This window comes from Monodon monoceros, unplaced genomic scaffold (genome assembly GCF_005190385.1).
Source record: "Monodon monoceros isolate NGI ecotype Baffin Bay Population unplaced genomic scaffold, NGI_Narwhal_1 Super_Scaffold_6, whole genome shotgun sequence".
Classification (NCBI taxonomy): domain Eukaryota; kingdom Metazoa; phylum Chordata; class Mammalia; order Artiodactyla; family Monodontidae; genus Monodon; species Monodon monoceros.
Window position 1 is genome coordinate 36,410,709 of NW_021703783.1, and position 25,111 is coordinate 36,435,819.

The following is a 25,111-nucleotide window of genomic DNA, read 5'->3' on the forward strand; positions in this document are numbered from 1 at the left end:
ACCTCTGACCCGCACCTCCATGAACCTGCCCCCGCCCACCCCATCCCCAGGCTCCTCCCCCGAGAAGGGACCACAGGGCAAGAGCTGCCAGTGTGACTGACCATGACCAGGCTGGGTATCAAGGGCCCTGTGCTGACCCCCGGGCCGTGAACACAGAACCTCCCACCCCGGTGGCTCCTGGCTGTTACCACTTTGGAATCACAACAGCTGTTATTTGTTGGGCCAAATCTATGTGCCTGGCACTGTGCTGAGCACTGGGTAAATGCTGGATTTCATCCTCACAGCTCTCTGAGATAAACGTTATGTAATCTTCATAAGATAAACATTGTTATTATATCTGGTTTACAGACAGCAGAAACCTGGAGCTTCCGCGGGTTTGACAACATGTGCAAAGTTGCCTGGTTGCAGATGGTGGAGCCAGGACTTGGGCTGTGAGCTCCTGAACAGCAGGCGGGGGGGGGGGGGGGGCTCGGCACAAGCCCCCGTAAGGTGCCCAGCCCGGAGCAAATGAGCAAATGAGCAAATGAGCGCCAACCCGGTCTGTAAAACCTCAGCATCACCAACAGGCGCTCTGCCAATGCACGGGGCTCCCGAGAAGCCCTGCAACTTGCCCATGGTCCACAGCGGGTCTGTGTTAACCGATCCTGGATGATCGTGACCCTGTCTCTCTTAGAGACCACAGGGCCAGGGGCACAGTGTCTTGCTTCCCCACCAGGTAACAGGAGCCTAGGGTTCAGATCTCATCTTGGTCCCCAGAGCTCTCAATTTCCCTTTCGAAACCCTGTGGTGATATCCAAGAGGAATGTGATGCTGGGTGTCGGGTCTGGCCTTCCCCGCTACCCCATCCTCTGCCTCCTTCCTCCGTGGCTTGCCCACCCTCCACTCGAACCTCCTACCTTTAGCTCTCGGGAAGCCACTTTGAAGGCAAGGTCAGTGACGCTGCCGGCAGCCCAGCGGGCCGCATTGGAGGAGTGCAGCTCGTTCCAGATGGTGTCGGTATCCACCTGCGGGGGCCAGAGTCAGGGCCCGCATCATCCAAGGCCTCCCACGGCAGCCAGGGCCCGGGGGGCAGTGCCCACCCCACGGCCAGGACCCCAGGGGCAGGGAGCTGGGCAGACGGCGCTGCCGCCCCACTGCCCCGCCGCCCAGAAAAGCAAGGCCTCCCGTGTCCCCCAGTCCCGGCACGACTTCTCCTTCCCAGCTTCAGTCCATATCACCAGCCCGCAACTGGCCAGCACTCTGCCGGCAGCATCGCGCCTGCCCCCCGGTCAGAGGAGGGGGCATGGCGTTACCTGGGCGGGACTTGGGGTTTGGGCCTGGAGGGGGTTTTAAGCCCCAGCTGACTCTGCTCAGGCCCTCGGGACCGTCGGAGCTCGAGGGGCCGTCTGCACCACTGTCTTCCACTCGGGGCCCCTAGCCCAGGCTGGGAGGCCCCCCAAACCCAGTCCCTGGGCCTCAAGGCTAGGGAGGGGCCGGGGGGCGTGATGGGGAGATGGGGAGGGCGAGGCGGACCGAGAGAGGCGAGGAAGGCAGAGAGAGTCGCAAGAGGCTGGAGAAAGAGAGAGAGACAGAGACAGAGAGGGAGCGGAGGGAGGAGAAAACAGAAGCAACAACAGTTGGAAAAATCAGAAAGTGGCAAGAAATGGGAAGTTGTGAACAGGGCGCTGACCGGCTCCCACGCAGCCCCCCAGGGACAGCTCCCATTTCCCTCCAGGACCGGGCCTCCGTCCCCGGCCTCCACACGCCCGGTTTGGTTTGCACAGGGACCTTTTGAGGGGAGGAGAGCACTGCCAGCACGCAGAAGTCCCCCGGCGGGGTGAGAGGGAGCAGGGAAAGCTAGGGCGTGGGAGGGACAGGCCTGGGTCGCCAAGGACACCAGAGGCATCCCTGCAGCCCCAGGCCGGGCAGCCCACTCCAGGGACGCAAAGCAGCCTGGAGGCCAGCGTGCTCACGACGGGAGACGAGCCCCGGGCCCGGGCCCGGGCCCGGCCCTGCTCTTTGGGCCTCCTCAACATCCACCAAATGCTTTGCAAGTGTGAGGGATGGGACTCCACCCTCAGGAGGACATGCCCACCACAGGGAGCTTCCAGCCGGCACAGGGGCGCTACGGGAGAGCCCCTGGCCCACGGGGCCCGGCAGAACCACAAGAACAAGCAGGCAGGGGCTGGGCCTGGGAGAACGCAAGGGAGGAGGTCTGAGAGCCCATGGCCACGCGCACTCGAGACCTCGGCACACTTACCCCAACGCCACCGCAGGGCAGCATCACGAACATCCGCTGTGCCAGAAGCCCTGTGGGGAGAGGTCCAGGTGTGTGAGCCGAATCTGCTCTGCCTCCGGCTGGGAGCGGGGAAGCTCTGAGAAGAGGGCCAGGCGGGGTGGGCAGGGAGGGGTGGAGGTGGGCAGCCGAGGGACTAAGGGCGGCATGGGGGTGTCCCGGACGCTGGAGGGACAGGCTGGGCGGAGCTAGGACTAGAGCACAGGGGATGCTCAGGCTGGGTGAGCCAGGGTAGGTCTGGGGGCCCCACGCGCCATCGGTTCCCTACCTGCCAGCTTCCCATTGTCCAGTTTGAGGCGGCTGAGCGGGTTGGTGCCATAGAGGAGCACATGCCGCTCCGAGTGCACTGACTGCAGCTCCTCCAGGGAGGCCTTCCGGCCCCGTAGAGACTGAGGAAGGACCCACAGAGCTCCTGAGCCCCTGCTCGGCCCCTTCCCTGCCACTCCCACCACCCCGCCGCCCCTCATCTCACTCTGGCTCCAGGGCCTCCCAGCCCCTTCCCTTCTGTGACCCTCAGCTCCTCCGACCCCACAGCCCCTACGCTGCCTCCTTACCTCACACTGGCTCCGGAGCCCCCGCTCCAGCAGCCGGGACCAGATGCTCTGGATGCGGCCTGCGTGCTCCGGGTGCCGGCTGTTGTCTCCGCAGGAGCACTGGTGCTTCAGCATTACTGAGTCATAGACCAGCCCTGCGGGGAGCAGGGGTCAGGGCCAGGGCCCCGGGGAGTCCCCACCCCCAGCCCCACCATGGAGCCAGGCCGGGCACGCCCTCCACACCCCCGCACAGCCCCACATGCCCCATCCTGCCCCTCGGAGCCCGTACGCACACCCCCAGCTGCTTACCCAGGCGGCCTTGGGTACCTCACCCACACACCACGCAGCCCCGGCCAGCACAACCGCCACCCAGCCGCTGCCTTCCCGACTCACTGACCCCCCTCACATGGCCCAGGGAAATGACCATGACCTCAAGAGCTCAGAGCCTAACACAAGGAGGCCTGATGCCAGGGGCTCGCACTGGATGTCAGGACCCAAATAGGCGCCCCCAAACTGGGAGCTGGGAAGTCCACAGTGGGCCACGTGACAGGACAGATGCAGTTTTGGGGAAGTGACTGTTTCAGCCTGACCAGCAGGACGCCCAGAGGAAGGCCCTGCACACTGCCAGTGGGAGGGTCACTTTCAGAACATCTCAGGACATTAGGATCTTCAGAATGCTCACAGCATTTGACTCAGGGATGCCACTCCTTGACAGTGACCCTCGGGAAACAATCCCAGGGATGAGGGGAGATTTATAGAAATTTACAAGGAAATTCAAATGAGCAAAAATGAGTAACCACCTAACTGCTCAACCCATAGGAAACCTTTAAACAAAAATACTGTGATGACATACTACAAGATCTCATTTTTAAAGTTTAATTATATCACAAGGTGTTCATAACGTGCAAACTGAATGAAGCAGGGTACAAAATGTAGCCACAAAATGTACTGTATGTGGGATTTATAGATGTGGCTAAAACAAAGACTGGCTTGAAATATGGCAGCATTTACAAGGGGTTGCCTCTGGGTGGCGGGGATACTGGCTGGTGATTTTTGTTCCATTCTTAGGCTTTTCTGTATTCTTCAAAATTTCTAAAATGCTCTTGAGTTATTTTCACAAGCAGAGCAACAATAATAAATATCACTTTTGAAGGCCCGGGCTAGTCGTCCGGAGACCTGAGTTCTTAGCTTGACCTGACTGCCAGCTTGCTATCCCCTTCGATTTCCTGAGCCTGGGTCTCCTCAGTTGTAAAATGAGAACAGCCAGTTGCTCCACAGGACACTGGGGGGATCTCATAAGACTAAGAAAGTGTTCTGTGGCCTCGAAAAATGTCCTGAGTGAACCATGACACAGACATGGTCCTCTGCCCCGAGGCTCCGTGTGCACGCAGCCACTTCCTCCTGCCCTCCAATCCGGGCCTTACCTGTGGTGAAGGGCAGGGTCCGGGCAGGGGTCTCTGAGCTGGGCAGGACACGGGCCTGGCTGGTGGGCTCTGGGGTTGGCAGGGAGGCAGGCGCGGCTGGGGAAGACTGAGCCCTGGACAGAGGCCGGTGACCGCCCTGGGCCAGGGGAGGCAGCACGGAGTCCCCAGTGGCTCCCCGGGGGAGCCGCCCAGCCAGTCGCTGCTGCTCCCAGAGGTACACCTGAGGGACACAGAGGTCTCAGTCTCCAGGTTCTCAGTACCCTGCTCCATCCACCTCTGCCCACAGCCTTGGAAACCTCCAGGCAGGCCCCTTTTCTGCAGAAGCCTCTGGCCCTGCCTCCCAGCTGGGCTCTGGCCTTTGAGTCGCTGAGCTCCCTGCCCCCACCAACCCCCCGAAAGGTCTGCACCCCAGACTGACCACCCTATTCCACCAGAGCTCCCTGGGCCCTCGAGACTCCAAGGTGAGAAGTGAGAACCTGGGTGAGGGGCCTCAGGCTGGCTCTGACCAGGATCTCCTTGTCTCCAAGGACTGCCAACCACCCAAGGACACAGGGACCTGAGTGAGCCTACACATGTGTGGCCTGCTACCACGTGTTACGGGCTGAGTTGTGTCCCCTCCCACCTCATATTTAGGATGGAAATCCTAACCCCCGGTCCCTCAGAATGCGACCTGATTTGGAGACAGGGTCTTTACAGAGGTACTCAAGTTAAAAATGAAATCATTAGGGTCAGCTCCAACACGACTCTGGTCCTTATGAAAAGGGGAAATTGGGACACAGACGTGGACAAGAAGAAAGACGATGTACAGACCCAGGGAGAAGGTGGCCGTCTACAAGCCAAGGAGAGAGGCCTGGGACGGCTCCTTCCCTCACAGCCCTCAGAGGGAACAACCCTGCCAACACCTTGATTTCAGACCTCTAGCCTCCAGAACTGTGGGAAAATAAGCCCTGTTGTTTAAGCCACCCAGTTTGCAGCACTTGTTACAACAGCTCCAGCAAACCAATACCCCACGGCTTGACTTGCACAGTTGAAGGGCTGAGCCCATCTCTGCCACACCTCCTGCCCTAGCACCTTCCTGGAAACAGTACAAGCGCTCACAGGGGAGAAGTCCTAGGGCAGGAATGTGTGGGGCTCTGTGAAAGGCCAGTCTCGCTGCTGGACGAGGGACACAGCTTCACCCTGAGATGGGAAGGCTGCCGGAGGGTGCGGCACGTGTATGTGTGCATGTGTCTGTCTGTCTGTCTGTAACTTGCTGTGGATTTGGCAGAGGAACTGTGTGTCCCAGAGCTGTCCCCTGCGCTGATATCCCATCTCCCTCCCTTCCATCTTTACCAGGCCCCAGAGTCTCCTGACTATGCCTTCCACCGAGGGGCACCTGGGCACTACCATACCTGCTGGTGCTGCTGGAGAGGAACAGGGCCTCGGGCCTCATGCTGCCCATGGCTGGACTCCCTGTGTTCCAAGCCGTCATCCCCCAGTGGCCCCACTCCCCCGCCATCTGTCTCGAGGTCCTCAGCCGAGGGTATCTGCTGCAGTCGGGGCTTCTCACTCGGCTTGGCTGGCCTCTGGGGAAGGGAGATGCTAGCTGAGAGACATGCTGGGCCCCCAGGAGCCACACGTCCTCCCTCTGACCCTCCAGATCTCTGCCCCTCCTAAGTCTCCCTTCTTTCAGCCCCCAGGGGCCCAGTTTAGCAACCCCTCACCACCTCCCCTACCCAGTTCCACTCACCTTGATCAGCTGCACATGAGGTTTGAGCCGCTCCAGGCGGGGCTGCAGGGGGCCCAGCAGTGGGGGGGCAGTGGCGCTTGGGGGCAGGGGCTCTGAGCGGGTCCGGCTCAGCGGCCGGTGGAGGCCTGACCCGGAGGGCCGCTCGGTGGTCAGTAAGGACTGGGCAAAGTGGAAGGGCAGGGGCCCAAGCCCGGGCACTGGAAAGAACGGGGTGGGGGGCATAAGGAGGGAACCACAGGGAGGAGCAGAAGGAAGCAAGGGTGGGGCGGGGAAGGGGGAGGGGGCGAGCCAGGAGGAAGGGACCCTGCCCACGCTTGGCCTTCAGCAGGGTGCAGGGATCCAGCCCCTCTCCTGTAGAAGCTGGGACTCACCAGTCAGCAGGGGGGCGTGAGAGACCGAAGGATCCAGGAGGAGAATGGGCTGCAGGCGAGAAGGCAGGGGGCCTCCAGCCTCGGGCTCCAGGCCATGGGGCAGGAAGAGGGGAGCATGGGGACTCGCCAGGACTGGTCCCCGAGGGCCCAGAGTCGCATGGGTCCTGCGGTCACCATCAGCCTGGAGGAGAGGTGGGGAGCATCACAGGGGAGAAGATCCCAGCAGGGAGACGGTGAAGGCCATCAGGTGGGGTGTAGAAGAAGGGAGAGAGAGATCTCGGGCGCTTGGGGTGGGGGAGGGCGCCTCAGCCACTCACCCTGGCAGGGGCGGGCAGCCCCAGCGTGATTGTGGGCAGCAAGGCGAACGGAGCCAGAGAGGTCTCCTGCAGCCGCAGCCGCTGGCCCAAGAGCGCCTGCCATGGGAGCAGGGCAGGGGTCACCGGTCCCAGACCTCCACCCCTGGGCACGCCTTCCCCAGAACCCCCAGGAGGCTCCGGTGGGGGCTGCCCAGACCCTGCGGCCCCAGCCTGGTCGGGCCGCCTGCTGAGAGGAGCCTCAGAACTGCCCCCGAGAGCCCAGCCTGGCAACGCCTTACCTCGGAGCCCAGGACCGGGTTGGGGCCGTGCTCGCTGTCATTGGGGGAGCTGCACCCTGACGCCGGCGTGCTGCTACTACTGGGGGAGGAGTCTGAGGGTTGGGGAGAGGGGGACGCGCAGTCAGGGGCCAGGAGGCGGGGCCAGGAGGCGGGGCCAGGAACAAACCCCTTCCCCAGTGGGCGGGCTCTGCTTCCTGCTTTCTTCCCAGCAGGGCGGGCAGAAGGGAGGCCGCCAGCAGTCTCCAGTGCGTTTGGACACTAATTTGTTTAGCGTGCCCCTTCTTCTGGTCAGGCGGCAGCTTAGCCAACAGAGCAAGGAGGCGGGGGGTTCTGCCCCAACTTGCGCCCTGGCGAGTGTGTAGGACACCCCCCGACAGATACCCATGGCAGCCCTGAGGCGGGCATCCCTTGTCTGGGTGGGGCCTGACCCAAAGGGACCGGGCCTGCCACCCGCCCACCGCGCCGGGCCTCACCGCCGAGGGTCTCTGCCGGCCGCCGCCGGAGGCTGGGCGGGGCGCTCTCCTTCCGCAGCAGCGGGTTCTTCCTCCGCTCCAGGGACTTTTTGGGCTTGTAGCGCAGCTTCAGGTTGGGCTCAGAGACTGTGGGAACACCGGCGTTACTAGGCCCACACCCCCCCACACCCCCCACCCCGGTCTCTGGCCTACGCCCTCCCTCCCAGTCCTCTCTGAGAGAGGCCAGAGAAGGCAGTGCCAGAGAGAAAGCCACCGGGTGCAGACTGTCCCCTGCCCAGCCAGGCCCCCCTCCCTGACCCTCATCCAAGGTCCTTCCTTTCCCCTGGAGGTCCCTGCCGGCCTGTCCCACGCACCTGTCTTACGCAGAGGGAAGTGTTCTGGGGGGTCGCTGGGCAGGCTGGGTACAGGAGGCAGGAAGCTGCTGAGCATGGAACGGGCAGCTCCTTCCGTCTCCAAGGGCTCAAGAGTTCTGTGGAGTGAGTGCCAAGGCTGCTTCAGAGGGGCAGGCATACCCAGAGGCCTGACAGCCATCTCATTCCACCCTTTGGGACCTGCTAAGGAAGGCAGCAGCCCGCAGGGTCAGGAAGTGCCTCGCCGGCAGGAATACCGGCCATCTCCAGGTGGCAGCATTGGGCCACCCATCCTACCTGCAGCCCACTGGTGATGCCGCCCTCGGACCTAGGCATAGGAGCCAGGGTCCGGGGCTTGGATAAGGGTCAGACACAATGGCAGGATCCTGTTCTAGGAATCAGGATGTTTTTGTGATTACAGGAAGATATAAAGAGAAAAGAAAGCTAGCGTGGTGTGTGTGTGAGAGTGTGTGCGACAGGCGGGGGAGGAGCGATAATTAAAGGACAAGAGAGCAGGTATCAGTTGGGAGAGGGGTTCGGGGGAGGCCTTATGATTAGAAGTGAGGGGTGGGGATCAGGTGATGGGCAGCTGGGAGGAAGAGGGGGCGAGTGTACGTGTGCTCACAGGTTGACATCCAGGGAGGAGGGGCGCGGCAGGGACACGAGGGGGCAGGTGGGAGAGGAAGTTACCTGTAGGGAACGCTGGGGCTATTGGGATGGACCGTCCTCTCTAAGGCTGCCTGCTGTTTCTTCAGAATCACCTCTGCCAGCTTCTGCTTGACCACACTGCTGGCTACGGCACCTGCAGGGGCAGAAATCATCAGTGGGCTGGGGGTGGGTGGACTGGTGGCCTCCCTGGAACATTCTCTGCCCGTTGCCCTGACCACGCCCCCAGGACGAGGCATCCCAGGGACCCCTCAGGCAAGAGCCAAGCCTGAGGCCCCACCTCTTCCGTGAAGCCTACGGGCCCGCCTTCACCCCCACCCACATTCGCCGGCAGCGCCCAGCAAGCAGAGGGGGACCCAGGCCGGCACTCCCACCTCCCGTGCCCACGAAGGAGGCCGTGGACACCGGCTGGGGAGGCCTCCATGCTTACTGCGCTTGCTCTTGTCCTTATTGAGAAGCTGCCGCAGCTCCTGCTCCTGCTGCCCCACCTGCAACTCGGGCAACGGTGTGTCCATTGAGAGCTGTGGGGAGGGCCGGCCGCCCAGGGAGGGGCGAGGAATTGGAGACGGAGACGAGGGTCTGGGGAGGCTGAAGGGAGGGAGGGGTGCCGGGTCTGAGCTCGAGGCTGCTGCGTGCGTGGGGAGCTCTATCTTTACCCTCATGGTCTCCGCCGAGCGCTGGGTCTGCAGGCCAGCCAGGAAGAGGTGGTGGTGCAGGCGCTGGGGGTGCTGCAGGGCCAGCAGCGTGGGCTCCGGCGGGGGCTCCACCGGGGGCCGCTGGCCCACCCGCAGGTCCATGGGCTGGGGCTGAGGGCCTGGCGTGTCTGCGCAGGGCCTGGGGCAGCCTGAGCACACAGAGAGGGCAGGGTCAGCCGGAAAGCTCTGCAGGTGCACGGTTACCTCATCAGCCTCCTTCAGATTCACCTGACGATGGTAAAACACCCTCCAGGGACCTCTTCCGCACAGCATCCTCCCCACAGTCCTGCACGGTAGTTATTTTCAAGCCTGTTTCACCCATGAGAAAGGAGGTCATATAAACTACACAGTCTATCGCTGGTGCTGTGTGGATTGAGCTTTCTGACTCCAAGCATAGAGTTTTCCACGAAATACGCTGCCTCTCCAGGCCAGGATTGGGGGCTGTAGGGATTTAGAGAGGGGCTGAGGGCCCTTTAGTGATACATTCTGGGCCCTGGCCTCTCCTTCCCTTCTTCCCACCCTGGAAGGAGGATTGGGCCCAGCTGCCCTCTGATGAGCTGCGCTCGGACACAGCGATCGGACAGGCAGTCCCCTTTGTTCAGCCTCCAACCCCAAAGGGCGTCCCAGGCCCTCTCCGTTGCCATCCTCCCTACTCTATCCTAGGCCACAGGATAAAGGAGAGGTGCCTCAAAGCCACAGCCAGCCCTGGCCTGCACCCTGGGCCTGCACAGCCCACATGCCCGTGGAGCCTGCGCCCAGGTACCCTCAGGCCAGCTCTGGGCCTCAGCAGCCTCAGCTGCCTCTTCTCGAGTGTCCCCTGCACCCATGCCAGGAGCACCCTGCCAAGGCTGTGGATGCAGGGGCTATTTATAACTAGCTGTCCGACCAGGTCCTATGCCCGCACCGCCTGCTGGGCCAGGCCGGGCTCAGCAGCCAGAGACATTCTGAGGCGCTCAGAGGTGGACAGTTATCCTGGAGAAGGGGAAGCAGGGGGGGCTGGGAGCAGGTGCCCTCAGACAGGGCACGCAAGCGGGGAAGCCTTTCCGGAGAGGCCTCCTTCAGCTCATCCAACGCTGGGCCTCCCCGATGGGGGCAGCCACAGGCCGTCCTCTGGGCCTGAGCCGGGAGGACTGGAAGGACTGAGGAGGACTGTGGCAAAGACCAGCTGGGGAGTCAGGAAATGCGGCATCTGGGCCCAACTCAACCGTTATCTTAACATCCATAGCACACGTGCACAATCGCTGCAAACCCTTCTACCTCATCACCCCTGTAGGCCCTGGGAGGTAGTTATTACTATTCCCACGTGAGGAAACTGAGGCGCAGGTGAAGGGACCTGGCCAAGGCCACCCAGCTCGGGGCACAGTGAGCTCGGGTTCCGTCCTGCTGAGGCCACTGCTCCGTCTCCGTCTTCCCATTGACTTCCAGGAAGTCACCTCCCCTGCCCCACCCCCAGAGGGGTCTCTCACTGGGCAAAGGCAGAGGGGCTTGCAGTAGGTGGTCACTAAGCGGTGTCTGTTCTCACATTCTCTGACCGTGAGGTGGACACAAGAGAGGAGCAGAGGAGGGAGATGCCCTCACGACTCTCTGGATGTCAAGAGACCGGAGCAGGTCTCTGGGCACCCGATATGGCCAAGAGCAGGCAATGCACTGCTTCGATGTTCCCACCTCTTGTTCATGTGTCCACCCAGGGACCCCAAATTCTCATTCTGGTTCCGTCTGGGCCTCTGATGCCATTGCACTCCCGCCCCAGGAAAGGTCTCAGTCTTTCCACGTCAGGTGTCCTGGCTTTCCGGGGTGACTCCCCTGGTGATGCAAGAGGGCCCTCAGGGCACCCAGGCCAGGCCACCCAGACTTCAGCCATACAGACTGGGAGCGGCCCCCTCCCTCTCCCCCAGCAATGCCTCAGCCTCCAGAGCAGAAGGCTGCTGGGAACATGGGAGGGGCTCTGCCTGCAACCCTGGCAACGCCTCTCAGGGTGACTCAGCATTTGGGGGTCTCCACGGTCTGATGCTAAGCCGGCTTCTGTCAGCTTTGCCTCCCACATCTGAACACGGACCCTCCGCCTCAGCCGTCTGCTCCCGTCCAGTCACAGCCCACATACCTCTGAGCTTTAGCTCACAACGTCGCCCTGCTGGTGCCGTCCTCCTCCCTTGAGTCTACTTTTCCAGATCTTACCCTGACTTCCAAGCCCAGCTGGAGTCTTCCCTCTTTCCTGGACCCAGCCCAGTGCCCTGCTGGGTCAAGCCCTCTTCTGGATTTCCATCACACTGGCTGCTCTGTGCCCTGAAAGCACCGCCCAGGCAGGTACCAAATCTGAATTAAGCTCCAAGGGCAGGGACTTGGTTTTGCCTACTGCTCACTATCCCATCACCTAGAATAGTACCTAGCAAGCGACAGGCACTCAGTAAATACTGTTTGATTCGATGAATAAATCTCTATATCCTCGGTGCCCTGGAACAGAGGTGGGGTTCATTAATGTTTCTTTTTCCAATTTCTAAGTTTTTAGAAAATTACACAACTAGGAGAACTACGTAACAGTAGGTGGTGAACTTACTGTTTCTTGAATGGATGGACAAACTCCTTAATCAGCTACCCCCTCCTTTGGAACTGGTCACGTATCGCATTCGACTATTATTTCCCTTTTTACTTGTGTATCTTGTCTCCCCACCTGCCTGTAAGCTTTTGATGGCTAGGACTGAATCAAAGAGGATAGCGGCCTTCCTTTCTCCCTGCCGTAGTTTGGGTGTCAGGTGTGCACCTTGCACCCAACAGGCCCTCGTCCAGTCCAGCCCCTGCCCCCGCCCCATGGGCACGTCCTAAACCCTCCTCGCCCAGCACGGCCTAACAGCAGCGGGGGCAAGGAATGGTGAGAGACCCACGGAGAGGGGTCCTCTCCCTCCCGCCCGAGCAGCACGAGGCATCTTCCCACCCCACAGGGCTGGTGTGAGGACTGCAGAGCCTACAAATGAGAACGTGACGCCTTGCCCAGAGCCCCCGAGGCAGGGGTCCGAGCATAAGTATTAGCTTCCTACTTGCCTTCCTGTTTCACTGCACCAGCATGGACAAGGAGAGCATCCTACCTTTCTTTTTCCTGTTGTGCTTCCCAGCTCTGGGGCCAACGTGGATCCAGAGTTGCCTCTCTTATCCCCCCTCTTACCCCTTCCCCACAAAACCCCAACTTCGCCCCCCCCCCCAGAACCCCAACCTCCCAACTCTCTGGCCAATCAGCCAGCCACCGTTCTGAACCACCCTTGAGCTCCTCGCCCCGCTTCTGTCCTTTCCAGCGCATCTTCCACTCCCCACCACACTCTCCCTCAGGCCCACTCTTACCTGTGCCAGGGGGACTGGGGCAGTGGGCACCCGGGCTCACCTGGGTCCCATCTGTAGAGAGAAGAGAGATGGAGTGAGGTGGCTGCCAGGAGGGGCAGGGGAGGAGGAAGAGAGAGGGCCAAGCCAGGCAGGCCACCTGCTGGTCCAGGAGGCCCCACTCCAGCCCGAGGGCACCTCCACCAGAAGCTAAGGGAAAAGACAAGACCCCACCCCATTCCTTTCCTCGGACTCCCGTGCCGCCTGAGAGCGATCCCCAGCTCCATCTTCCTCATCTGATCTTTCAAGCGGCTCAGGTATCTTTCTCCGCCGGAGCTCAGTCCACAGCAAGAAACTCAGGAGGCCCTGGTTTACGCAACGGTGCCCTCAGCCCTCCCTGATGTGCTCAGATACAATCTTCCTTGGGCAGCCAAACCAGGCTCCCCTAGCCCGAAGGGGGAGAAGAGGGCTGGGAGGTGAGGTGGGAGAGCACGGCTGCTAAGACTGCACTAAGGATGCCAGGAGGGAGATGGGGAGAAAGGGAGAGCAGGCCTGGAAGGGGAGCTGCGGCCCCCTCTGAGGCTTCCACAGTGCGGGAGGGACCGGGTCGTGGCCTGGAGGTCAAGTCAGATCTGGTGGGAGCTGTGAAGTGGCGGGTCTGGAATGCATAGCTCGAGGGCCCCACGGTAGGAACCCCTTTCCTCCTCCTGCCCCATCCTGGGTCCTGCAGCCTCTGTGCCCCCCGAAAAGAGAACCACTCAGCCTTTTTCATGGATGACCTCAAAAAGAAGTCTTTCCTTCTGGAAATGGTCACCTCTCCCAGGCTCCTAGTCTCAGCCCAGGGCCCTCCATTCCGTTCAGAACCCATGGAACCCCACGGTAGGGCCGGTGCTGTCGGCAGCCGAGAGGCCCGGGGATCCCAGGGACTGGCTGGGGTGGGGAAAGACAGAGCTGACTCCTGAGGCCACCTTTCCCTCCTGCTGTCCCAGCTCAGGGCCAAGGGGATGGAACCTGGAGCCTGGAGGCCTCCTGGAGGGGGATGTGGTAGAAGCCCTCCTCGGACAGAAGGGGTATCTTCTGAAGGACAACTGACGGGCGTTGCACTACTGCCTAAGGGGCAGCCCCAGTCCTCTTCCAGAAGCTGGAAAAGGAGAATTCCCTGCAGGCGGGAGCCTCTGGGGGAGGCGGCAACTCTGGGCACAGAGAGACTCCCACCAACTGCCCTCAGACACTAGTGGCCTACGTTTTGGATGACGACATTTGGTAGGGAAATGCGGCTCCACCTGTTCAAATGCTGCCCGTTCTTTGAAGTCCAGCACGAGGCCATCTCCTCATGAAGCTCACCCTGACCACACCCCCCCCTTACCATCCACAGCACCCACTCTGTGCCCACCACCTCGACACTCCATTAATCAAGGTCTCTGCGGTGTCACGGCTAAGCCATGCCCATCTGCTCCTAACACCTTGCTGGGCACCTGGCATGCTCTGTTAGGAACTGGTGACTTGAACACAATGACGCTCCCCTGGCCCCCTGCCTAGCACATGGCATGCGTATTTCTCAGGGTTTGTAAGCCTCAAGGAACAGGAGTAGGGGAGGCAGCCTCCCCTCCCCAGGATGTGGTAGCCCCCTACCCTGGACTCTCTTAGGACCTCCCCCTTTCTTCTGCGGGACCTGGTCCTCCAAGAGAGGTTTCTGAACTGGACTTCTGGGTGCAGTCCCGGAGACCGTGTCTGGCCTGGAGTCCTTGGCCTCCAGTCCCTACCTCCTGGGAATTCTCCCCTAGCTCCCTCGGTCCCTGCCTGAGGGCTGGCCAGCAACACTCACGCGTGGGAGCACAGCCAGCTTCTCTGTGCCCAGCTCCCCTGGTAACCATGGATTCCGGACACCGTGCACCCTGTGGATAGGACAAAAGCTAATGGCCCTGAACTCTGTCGTGTTTGTTACGGGGCCCAAAAGGGATGTTCTGTGATGATGATCTATGATGATATAAACTCTGTTCAGAAAAGCTGTGTGTGTGTGTGTGTGTGTGTGTGTGTGTGTGTGTGTGTGTGTGTACTGCTGACAGGGGCAGCTTCTAAAAGCAATGCCTCGAAAAAGTCCTGCTTCTCCTCCAACCCCCTAGGTTTGTACTGAGAGCCTTTGGATTCAGAAGAGCCCAGAGCAACAGAGATAAGATCTGGGGGACAGCTCTCCTGTGTACCAGAGAGAGGAGAGTATCTAAAGGCACCCAGTCAGTGGCTGAACTGAAAGCAGAAAGCGGCATCCCAGGCTTGGGGATGAATCTGGGGACCCCTCTTCTCATCAGCCCCTCTCAGAGCGCTGTTACCATTAATTTGGGGTCAGACTGAAATAAAATCAGGAGTGAATGGACCCGAGGGACAGAAAACACTGCGTAGGGCTAGACCCTTCTCCACACAGCTCCGGACCTGGGTGGAGAGCTCTCATTTCTGGAATCCTGGCCACTCCCCTATTTCTACCTTCTTTGGAAGCAACTCTGGTCAGGCTGAAGAGGCAGTTTACCTCGTGCTGCGGTTCCTATCAAGTCACCTTCCCCAACCAGACACCTGATCTTACCCAGAAATCCCACCCTAATGGGTCCACCCCGGCCCTCAGCAACCTCCAGCACAGACACAAATGCCACTCTTCTGTCCCCTAAGCACAAGCTGGCCTCCCACTCCTCCCCTGTTGCCCCAGGCCCTCACCTGCCCAGCAGATGCGACTGGAAACCCGAGCCTGGCCTGACCGCCTGCTCTCCCGGTGCTGCCAGCCCTGCATCAGGGGAGGGCTTCCCCAGGAGCAACGCCACCCACGAGCCCCCTCCTGACGCCTCTGATGTCTTTGTCGAGGCTGTGTCCCTCTCCCTGGTCTCCTGAGGAGCTGAAAAAGGAGAAGCAGGCAGACCCAGGCCCTGCAGGCAGAGGAAAACAGGCAGGAGCAAGAGGCCAAGCCCTGGGTCCAGGGCGGACTCCCTCCACCACCCCGCTGCCCTCCTCAGCTCGGGTCTGCTTCCCCTGACATGGGCAGACGAAGTTTGACTTCGCGGGGGGCTGGCAAAGAAGACAAAGCTGGGGGTGAAATGGCTTCAGGAAGGTCCAAGAATAAACAAACAGAAGAGAGAACATCATGGTTGCCTGACTCTCCGACAAGAGTGAGGACTGTGCAGCGTACGTTAGGACCTGATGGGGCTTTAGAGATTGTGCAGGCCAACACTCTCACTTCCCAGAGAGGGAAAGAAAGAGGGCAAGGGGCTATGTCATGGTCACCCAGCAGGTCAGTGGTACAGCCAGGCCAGACCAGACCAGTGCAGGGGGAAACCCAAGAAGTGGATCCCAAAAGCAGGTACTAAGTACCTCTGTGTGAGGTCACTGGTCCAGGTCTTTTTTTTTTTTTTTTTTCCGCGGTACACGGGCCTCTCACTGCTGTGGCCTCTCCCGTTGCAGAGCACAGGCTCCGGACGCGCAGGCTCAGCGGCCATGGCTCACGGGCCCAGCCGCTCCGCGGCACGTGGGATCTTCCCGGACCGGGGCACGAAGCCCTGTCCCCTGCATCGGCAAGCGGACTCTCAACCACTGCGCCACCAGGGAAGCCCTGGTCCAGGTCTTGAAGGGATGGAAAAGTGAATAAAACCTGGCTCTCACTTTAAGGAGTTTAAGGTACAGCCCAGGTGTTGTTTTTTTTAATTGAAAAGTGTACTACTTGCAGACACTAAAGTAATTCAAAGAGCCCCTGAAAGTATGAAACCAGAAGTTTCTCTCATCCAACTCCCTAGAACTTCCCTAGACTCAACCCCTTTTAACAGTTTCTTGTGTTCCCCTTCCAGAAATTCTCTGCTGGTTATTAATTCTATTGCTCATTATCTTGGCACCAGGCTGCTTATTACTCAGATTTATCCAGAGCCCAGTGGGCTGCACGCTGGCTGGAAACTCCCACCCCATGAAGTGATAGAAGCGAGGGTCCACAGAACAGAGGACATTGGCTTTGAGGTCAGATGGACCTGGGTTCAAACTCTGACTCCCTCAGTGACCGGCAGGGAGAGCCAGGGACACGTTGCAGCCTGGGCAAGCCTTGGCTATGCCTCTGAAATAAGAGGATAAAGAACAGGGACTGGGAAGAGGTCGTGTGAGATGAGCAGTGCTGTGTGTGAAGCAGGGAGCACATGGCGGGTGCTCCCGCAATGGTCGTGATTCATACTGCTTGCTCCCGAACTAGTCTGCAGCCTCCCTCTGGCACAAGCATTTCAGTGTCTGGTACCACCTGTGTCCTCCCCTCGTCTGCCACAGTCCACTGTCTCCCAGATGTATTCCCGGTCCCATCTCTTACCCGACTCTCCCAACCACAGGCTCTTCTCTTTCTCCGCCATCTGAACTTTTGTAAACTAATACTTTACTATGTGCCGGGAGTTGTTCTAGGTGCCCTACGTTTGCTAATTCGCCTAACCCTCATGACAAACCTATGAGGTGGTTACTGTTTTTATCCCCATTATATAGACTAGTCAACTGAGGCCCAGCAGTATTAAATAACTTGTCTGAAGGCACATAACATGGGAGTGGCTGAGCTGGGACTCGAGCCAGGCAACTGGGCTCCAGAATCCATGTGCTCAAGCAATACTCTCCACTGTGCTCCCCAGCACTTCCACTGCCACAGGCCAGCGGGTGGACAGCAAAGGCAGGACCCGGCAGGGCACAGGGAACGATCAAAACATCCCATAGCCCCCCCCCAGAGACCCGAACCGGCGGCCAACTCCAGCCCTGCTGCGGGTTAGAGGGCAGAAGCTGCCTGTTCCACCTTTGGGCCCCCGTGAAGACAATCCCCCCAAATCACTTAGAGATAGCAACTGTTGACTGTGCAGATTCTAAGAAATGATTTCGTACTGTATGTGGGGACAGGAGCCGGCGACCTTGGAAGAGCACCGGCTTCATCTTCCAGGCGGTCGGGTGCCCTGCCCTGTCCCTTCTTTAGTTGCTCCCAAGTCCCTCTGAGGCCTTCTCAAAGCACGCTCCGCTGGGAGGGCGGGCGGGGCGGGCAGAGGCTCGGCTCCCAGGTGAGCGGCCTGGGATGTGGACCTGCCCAGACAAAGGCCTCCAGTCAGGCCGAGGCAGGGGGCCGCCGCTCTGCAGGCTCAGCAGCTGTGCGCCAGGCAGGAGGCTGGACGTGAGGGCCGCAAGCCCGTCCCTCCGCCTCCGCAGCCAGCATGCCCCTTTCCCCGCGCCTGGGGCCCTGGGGCAGCTATTTTTAGCTCTTGACACCTGGGTATTTTGCAGCCGCAGGATGTCCGGTTTGGAGTCTCTTTCTGGGAATCCCACATGGGGCAGTTGTAAACAGCCCCACGCACCGGTGGCCTGAGCTGGGAGCTGGCACCCCCCTTTCTGCTGTTTGAGATGAATCAAACAGGAAGCAGACGTAACCATGGCAGCGGCAGCTTGCGCTCCCTGGGGGTGGGAAAGCGTCCTCCCTGGCTCCTTGTCCCTGCCCCAAGTCCATTCCATTTTGTGGCCTCTCCTCACAGATGGCAGGGGGAGCTGGGCCGTTCTGAGTTGTGAGCGGGCCGGCAGTTCCTGGGACTGGCGCTCCCTGGAGAGCCTCACTGCCCTCTGGCAAAGAAAAACAGAAGTCCCTCCAAGCCCGGCCCGCCCCCGCTCCCGGGGCCTCTCAGACCACCACCCAGTCTTCCCTGGCTGCCCTCTGTGAAGGTGGGAAAGGGAGGGCAGAGCCACTTGCTCAGGGGCTCAGGGTGTGCAACATCCCTGAGCAGACAGGTTCCTCCAGTCCCAGGCCCAGCCCCCTGGTCCAGCCTGCCCTAGGGTTTCCCAGGTCCCGAAAGGCCTCAAAAACTCCAGTTCCCACTTACCCTCACTCCCCTGTTCCAGGAGCACCAATCCCTGAAACAGGAAGTTCAGCATGATGTCTAACCACCATCTTTCCTATCATAAGCAAAGCAGCCTGAGCAGTCAAGATGGGGCCCCCATCTGTAACACGGGGAGAAGAGTCGAGTTTCTATCAGCTTCTGCCTTTGTCTCTCCCCCTCCCCCACCCCCTGGTGCCCCACTTAGACCAGCTGCTCCCTCTTAGCCGCCCGCCAGCCCCAGCCAGTCTTTCTCAAGGGCCAGCGCTTGCCCCAACAGGAAGCACAGTCACCGCCCCGGGGCTGTCTCGGAGCCGCTCCTTTCTCCCCTCTGAGGTCTCCTGTTCATGCCCGCGCCCTCACTGATCCCTCAGCTTCTGGAGACCCTGCTTCCCTGTGCACCCCACCTCTGCCTCCCACCGGTTCTGCCTCTCCCAGATGTGCCTTCCTGGCTCCCCTCACCTCTGCCACCCACGAGGCCACTCAGCCCACTCCCGAGACTGCCAGGGAAAAGCTTAAGCTATGATATTAATGTCCATCATTATTATTTTATTATTAGCAGTAACTAGTAATATTAGTATGAGCAACAACCACGTGCTGAATGCTTACTGGGTGCTGGTTACTGTGTTAAGTGTCTGACTTGTACTATCTCCTTTGGTCCTCACACCCACCCTATGAGGTCGATACTGCTACCAGCCTCACGTCACAAAGGAAGGAAACTGAGGCTCAGAGAGGTTAAGAAACTTGCCGAGGTCACACAGGTGGTAAGTGGGGCTTCTGGGACTCCAGAACCTAAGCTATAATCACTACACTGGTGTTTACAACTAGTCCCACCCACCGAGGTGAGGTAAGGCCACCAAGGGATCACACAGGACATAGTGCGGTCCCAACATCTGAAGGCCTGGGCGTGACTCACATGTTCTCACAGTGCCGGTACTCCATCCAGAAAACAACAACAAAAATAAAAACTGAATCATCTCTGCCCGTGTCCCTCACATGCTTTTTCATGTCCAGGAGGCACTCCCCGACCCCATCCTCACTTCCTTTTTCATCTTACGTTTTCCCTGCTTTTTAAATGTGCATATTACCATTTTATCATTTCCTGTAAGCTGCCCCCAGCAGGGTATAACTAAACAAGCAAACCCCCAGGTGCCATGGAGCATCAATGCTGTGTGAAAGCCCTCTGGAAACTGTCAAGCCCTGTCTAAAATGCAGGTTGCATAACCAGAGCAAGACCCCCACAGAGCGGCTACTTGGGAGTGAACCGAATCCCCCAGGGAGGGGATGGGTGCACACTCTCTCTCTCTCTCTCTCTCTCTCTTTTTCTCTCTCCCTCTCTTGCCCAGGCCTCACACACCCGGGCAGGCCACGGGCAAGGATAGAAGCGCCCACAAGTGCAAAAGGGAGCACCCATCTTCAGGGCAGGCTCCTGGGAACTAGGAACATAACCAAACAGCCATCAGCACCCTTGGACCTGGGGCAGGGAGAGACAGAGGCCACAGCGAGACCCCGGCCTGCTCCATGGCCTGGGGCATCACGGATATGAGTCCGTGAATAGCAACAAGCTATGAATGCTGGCACTCACAGGGATGCCACATTAATATTCATGACAGTGAATACCAGATCCCCATCCCAGTTATGCCCCAGAATCCCACTCATTTTCCCTGTTATTTTTGGAAGATGGCAGAACTCTGTCGGGTAGATTCTCCAGGTGACACGATTCCCTTTTGTGGCCAGGGCTGCCCTTGAGACTCACTCAGCTGGGGTTTTTCCAGACCACAGATCCAGCCAGGGTGCTTAACACAGCTTTCAGGGAATTCAAAAGCCAGATGCATAGTCCTGGGTACAGATTTGGACAAACCAGCTGTGAAGGACAATTTCTAGCCAACTGCGAATTCGATGAGATGAAAATTTACTGCACTGGAAGGTGGAGATCACTGACTGAAAAAAATGGCATACGTGGTATGGTCTTGTTTTGGTAAGAAGCACGATATACAAAGGCATGTCAGGAGATGGGAAGGTGTGCACTGAGGTACTGTGGCAGTGATCTCCCACTGCTGGGATTGGGATGGTTCTTATTCTTTCATTTTTGCTCCTCTGTGTTATCTGATTGTCTACGATGCACAGGAGCTGCCTCTGTAATAATAAAATAGAACTGATATGTATAGGTACACCCACACAATATCAAGATGGCACTGCCAACGGGCGGCAAAGTCAGGATGCGACCTCTGGTTCCCGTGAGAACTAGGACATAGGGCTTTCACTGATTCCACGTGTTATATTCTTGGAGCCCATATCCTCTGGAGTTCCACATTATCTACAGCTCAGCAGAGCTGCTTCTCCCAAATCACACAGAGGGCCTGGCACAGGCCTGGGCACAAAGTCAGGACTAACTGAATGGATGCCTGTAGGCTGAATAATGATCATTTCCTGAAAGAAACGCCTGCTGCCTCTTCCAGGGCCACTGTGCTGGGAATACAGACTGCTGACATCACTGACCTTCTCATCCCTCCTCTGCCTCACGCTCCTCCTTAAAAGCTGCCAGGGAGGGGGCTAAAATAAAGGTCACCCCAACAGATGCTGGCAAGGTACTTACTCCACAGCAGGGCCATCAGGGCCAGTCCCATCCCAGACCCTCCCTGGTGCCAGCTGGCAGCAAGGCCCTCAGGTTCCCCCACATCCTGCCTCACTGGGAGGGGTGGGGGAGTGAAAGAGAGAAGGGGTCCACCCTGTGACTTCTGGCTATAGACTTCTGCCGTTCCAGGCCCTTATGGGTGGAGGAATCTGGAACAGTGAATTTGGCCTGGTTTTTCCTGTGAACTGGGGCCGAGTCCAGTTTCCGTTCTTCATGTCTTTAACATTCCCTATCCCTGACCTTCAAAAATATGAACAATAACATCAATAACAGTGATAATATTCTGTGTGTACTGACTTCATACCAGACACGGTGCTAACCTTACTTACTTTAATCTTGAGAACAACTCCAGGAGCTTGAAACTATGATTATTTTCATATTACAGAGATGGAGAAACTGAGAGCCGTGTGCCCAAGGTTACACTTAGTGGTTTGCAGGAGAAACGGGGACACTGCCACATTCCTCCCTCTGTGTCGTCACTCGGAAGGCCCTTCTGCCAAGCTTTGCAATGGGCACGGGAGAGTCGAGGGCGACCATTCACACCTGTAGGGTGCGTTAGAATCCACGGAGAGTTAACACGCGCATGTGAGCAAATCCCCGCATGAAAGACTAGGAAACCAAGTCTCAGAGCCCTTGGCAGCCTTGCACGAGGTCCCATAGCCATTCAGCTGGGATTCAAACCCAGGTCTTCAGTATGAGAACGGCAAGCTTCTTCCCCTCTATCACACAATCTCCTTGGCCCAACTCTCAAGATGGCTCTGAAGGCCTGGAAGGGAGATGCACAGCCTCCAGCACCCTGGAGATGAAGCCTGCGCCCAGCCCCTCGCCCGGTGGGGGTGGGGTGCTGTGCCAGCACCTCATCTGCGACTCCACCGTGACTCACTCCTGGGACCCAGGGGAAACACAGCCCTGAGCTGCGGGCAAACACGGCCTGCCGCCTGCCCCGCCTCCAGCTCCCCGCCTCCACATTTGCTAACCGAAACCCGGCTGTTGCTATTTTTAACCCTCCAGCTCCCCCTGGCCTGGGGCTCCCCCCTTCACCCCACCCCCACCCCCTGCCCCAACCGGGTGCTACCAGCCCGTCATTCTGAGAGCAGTTCCACGACCTGAACGCCCAGGAGGGCGCAGCGGATGCCCGTGCAGGTTTGTGGGGCGAGCAAAACAAGACAGTTACGGCCCGTCGCCGAATTCCCCCACCCCGACGCTTTCCGAACCTGTGGCTCCCCGCCTGCCCCGCTTCTCCCTGTCATCCTGGCAGCGGGGGAGGGAGGAATGGGACTTCCAGGGCTGGGGCGGCGGGGTGCTGCAGGAGCCAGAGCTGGCCTCCTCGGGGTGCAAGAGAGCTGAGCTGGACTCCCGAAGAGAGATGGGGTCCCCCTCATTCCCTCCGGCTCGCCCTGAAAGCCCAGGGTCTCTGCCCACCAGGGTTTCCAATCCCTGCAGGCAACATGGGGAAAAAAGGAAGTGGCTGGTGAAGGGGTGGGAATGGTGAGTTTAGCCCAGGGCCCTCCTCATGGGATGTCCCCTCCCCATCCTGGGCAGAAGGCCTGGGAGACACAGGAGTCCAGGGGGTGACTGCACCCAGCAGCCTAAAGGAGGCCAGGGTTGAAAGACTCCAGGCAGCGGGTTGGAGGGTAGGAGGCCAGACGGGGCCTCTTCTCTCACGTGAGGGCTCCTCTGATATTCAGCTCTCTGAGCAAAGGGCCCGACCACCCTGCAGCCGCCAGCTCTGGGGCCCCAGGGAAAAGCTACCACGAGAAGGTGAGAGGGTCTCAAGGCTGCTCGCTGATGTGAAAGTGAACCTCCTGAGACGGGGGTGAATAGGTGGGGCTGCCGGGGGACCGGGGGGGCACTGCCTTCTAGCTGTCATCCGCTGCCCCCACCCAACACCTCCCAAGCCCCCCTGCTCAGAGGCTCACCCAGTTTGAGGAGCAGATTCCAAGGGCCCAGGAGAAGCTCTGGAGCGCCCAGCCAAAGATCTCCTCTGCTCCCTCTCTCCTGCCCCGGCCCCCTGCTCGGCCAGCCTCGGCCCTCCCTTTGCCCTGTCCTTGCTGGCCCCTGCCCCAACCCTTCTTTCTGGTGTGTCCTCTCTTCCAGGGCCCAGCTCCTCTCTAAGCCTTGACACCCCACCCCACCCCCAGTGATTCCTGAGCCAGGTAAATAAATCCCAGTGGCCACAGAGGCAGCCAGGCTAGACCAAGAGAGGAGGGACTTGGCGCTGGAGTTGTAGGGTGGGGAGATGGGGAGGAAGGGAACGAGGTGGGAGGAAGGTGAGGCGGGAGGGTCAGGAATGGGCTGGCACTTGAGAGAGGCTGCCGCCTTCCCAACACCCGACATGTCGACAGGGCCCTGGACTCGGCCGCACGACGGGGAAGAGGCTGCTCCCCCAAGCGCCGAAGCAGGCTGGGTCCAGCCCTGTCCAGCTCTCCCTCCTCCTCTCCCCTTCTGCCAGCCTCTGGGGATGGCTTGAGCAGCCGAGACCCTGCTGTTCCATGCCAGGCAAAAGGCTGGAGTTTGGGCTCCAGTCCTCTGCCAGCACTCAGCCCAGGTCTCTCACCTGGACCCAGGCGGTTGCCAAGAATGGCTCAGAAGCTCTGAGGGCTCACTTCTAGTCTGGGGAGGTGAGAGCAGGCATCGATGTCACTTCTCAAGCAGGCCTCCCCTGGCCGCCCTGTCTAAGGAAGTGCCACCTTGTTATTCTCTATTGCTGCACCTGGTTCATTTCCTTCTTAGGGTTTATCGCAATGGGTAACTAGATGTATATACTCATTTCTTTACTTGCCTACTTGTCTTACTGTCTCCTCCACTAGAGTGGAAGTTCCCTGAGGGCAGATGCCCTGCCTCTGTGTTCACTGTGTATCTGTGCCTGGGACCTGGCACACAGCAAGGCTCGGTAAGCATCCAATGAGTACCTAACTAGCTGAACGCCTGGCTCGGTAAAGGGGGCCTTCTGGTTGCCAACCTCACTTTTAGGATTGACGAGCAACAGTTCCAGGATTTCCCCAGGGAGGAGGAAGCAGGATATAACAGGAAGCGCAAGGTCAGGAAGCCCGGGACCCCAGGGAAAAGGTCAAGGCCCAGAAAGCATCCGCACGAGTCCCATCTGGTCCACGGCATCTCGCTGAGTATGGACATGTACACAAATGCACACGCAGGGGACGCACGGGTGGGTCCTGGACTGGTCTTGACAGGCTTGAATTTTGTCCTGGTTCTTCCTCTTAATATCCCTGTGTCCTTGGACAAACCACATACCTTCTGTGGGTCTCAGTTTCCTCAAAAGAAAATATGAAGAGATTGGTGGTCCTCAAACACGGCTTTGCACCGGCTCATTGAAGCGCATGTCAAACTCCAGATTCCTAGGCCCAACCCCTGCAGACTCTGAGTCTATCTGAAATGGGGCCTGAAGGTCTTTATTTTTAATACATTCCCAGGTGACTCTAAAGCAAATGCTCCGGGAACCGGCATTTGAGGAGGGATGAAAATGCTTTCCAGCAAATACCTGGACTTCTATTAAAAAAGCCACTCCTGGGCTCCCCTGGTGGCGCAGTGGTTGAGAGTCCGCCAGCCGATGCAGGGGACACGGGTTCGTGCCCCGGTCCGGGAAGATCCCACATGCCGCGGAGCGGCTGGGCTGGTGAGCCATGGCCGCTGAGCCTGCGCGTCCGGAGACTGTGCTCCGCAACGGGAGAGGTCACGACAGTGAGAGGCCCGCGTACCGCAAAAAAAAAAAAAAAAAAAAAAAAGCCACTCCTGCACAGGCATACATCCCCCCAAAACGTGTCCACATACCCCACGCAGAGCCATGAATTGCAAAGGTGCACAACTCTACAGACGACACACATCTGCACTACACGTGTGCGTGTTCCCCAGACACCCAACAGAGAGCCACCACGTGGATCACCACCTCTACATACACAGCCCAGGGGCACACATGCAGGCCCACCACCACATACCCGGTGTGCACACACACCCATCACATGTTGACCCACACTAAACAGACACTATCCTGAATTTATTTTGCCTCTGGGAACTGGTCCAGGACCAAAGGAGCTATACTCCGCTGATGAAAACATCCCTCCCGCCTCTGCCACCCCCCACCCCTTGCCCCAGGCAGCATGCTGTCCAGCTCCCCCTTCGAAGGGGGAGAGCTGCTGGAGGACAGTAGGGAGATGGGATGAGGGGAGGCACAGAGCCCTCCCCAAAGTCCAGCAGGCCC

At 59.2% G+C, this 25,111-nt stretch overlaps 1 protein-coding gene and 1 long non-coding RNA gene across 15 annotated transcripts in view; one reads left to right on the top strand and one right to left on the bottom strand.

Annotated features, from left to right (window-relative positions):
• Positions 1 to 24,485, bottom strand: part of HDAC7 (histone deacetylase 7) — a 31,526-nt gene extending 7,041 nt beyond the window's left edge. For 2 of the 14 annotated variants that reach the window (XR_003791198.1, XM_029206218.1), the window contains exons 1-16: positions 22,815 to 24,376; positions 12,442 to 12,492; positions 8,847 to 9,260; positions 8,441 to 8,552; positions 7,754 to 7,869; positions 7,401 to 7,526; positions 6,928 to 7,019; positions 6,650 to 6,745; positions 6,333 to 6,513; positions 5,962 to 6,158; positions 5,624 to 5,797; positions 4,233 to 4,452; positions 2,830 to 2,963; positions 2,544 to 2,664; positions 2,240 to 2,289; positions 897 to 1,004 (exon numbers count right to left, since the gene is read on the bottom strand). Coding sequence is in view for 13 of the 14 variants with exons in the window: in XM_029206218.1 (XP_029062051.1) it covers positions 897 to 1,004; positions 2,240 to 2,289; positions 2,544 to 2,664; positions 2,830 to 2,963; positions 4,233 to 4,452; positions 5,624 to 5,797; positions 5,962 to 6,158; positions 6,333 to 6,513; positions 6,650 to 6,745; positions 6,928 to 7,019; positions 7,401 to 7,526; positions 7,754 to 7,869; positions 8,441 to 8,552; positions 8,847 to 9,260; positions 12,442 to 12,492; positions 22,815 to 23,232 (2,610 nt within the window). In the remaining variant the exon portion in view is untranslated. Of the gene's footprint in view, positions 1 to 896; positions 1,005 to 2,239; positions 2,290 to 2,543; positions 2,665 to 2,829; positions 2,964 to 4,232; positions 4,453 to 5,623; positions 5,798 to 5,961; positions 6,159 to 6,332; positions 6,514 to 6,649; positions 6,746 to 6,927; positions 7,020 to 7,400; positions 7,527 to 7,753; positions 7,870 to 8,440; positions 8,553 to 8,846; positions 9,261 to 12,441; positions 12,493 to 12,663; positions 18,429 to 22,814 lie in introns of those variants that run through there. The other 12 variants (XM_029206211.1, XM_029206210.1, XM_029206217.1 and 9 more) reach the window with 12 other exon arrangements.
• LOC114885862 lies at positions 23,717 to 24,894 on the top strand. Its single transcript, XR_003791201.1, has 2 exons — positions 23,717 to 23,788; positions 24,327 to 24,894. It is a non-coding gene; the product is annotated as an uncharacterized LOC114885862 (long non-coding RNA).
• Positions 24,895 to 25,111: the final 217 nt, after the last annotated feature.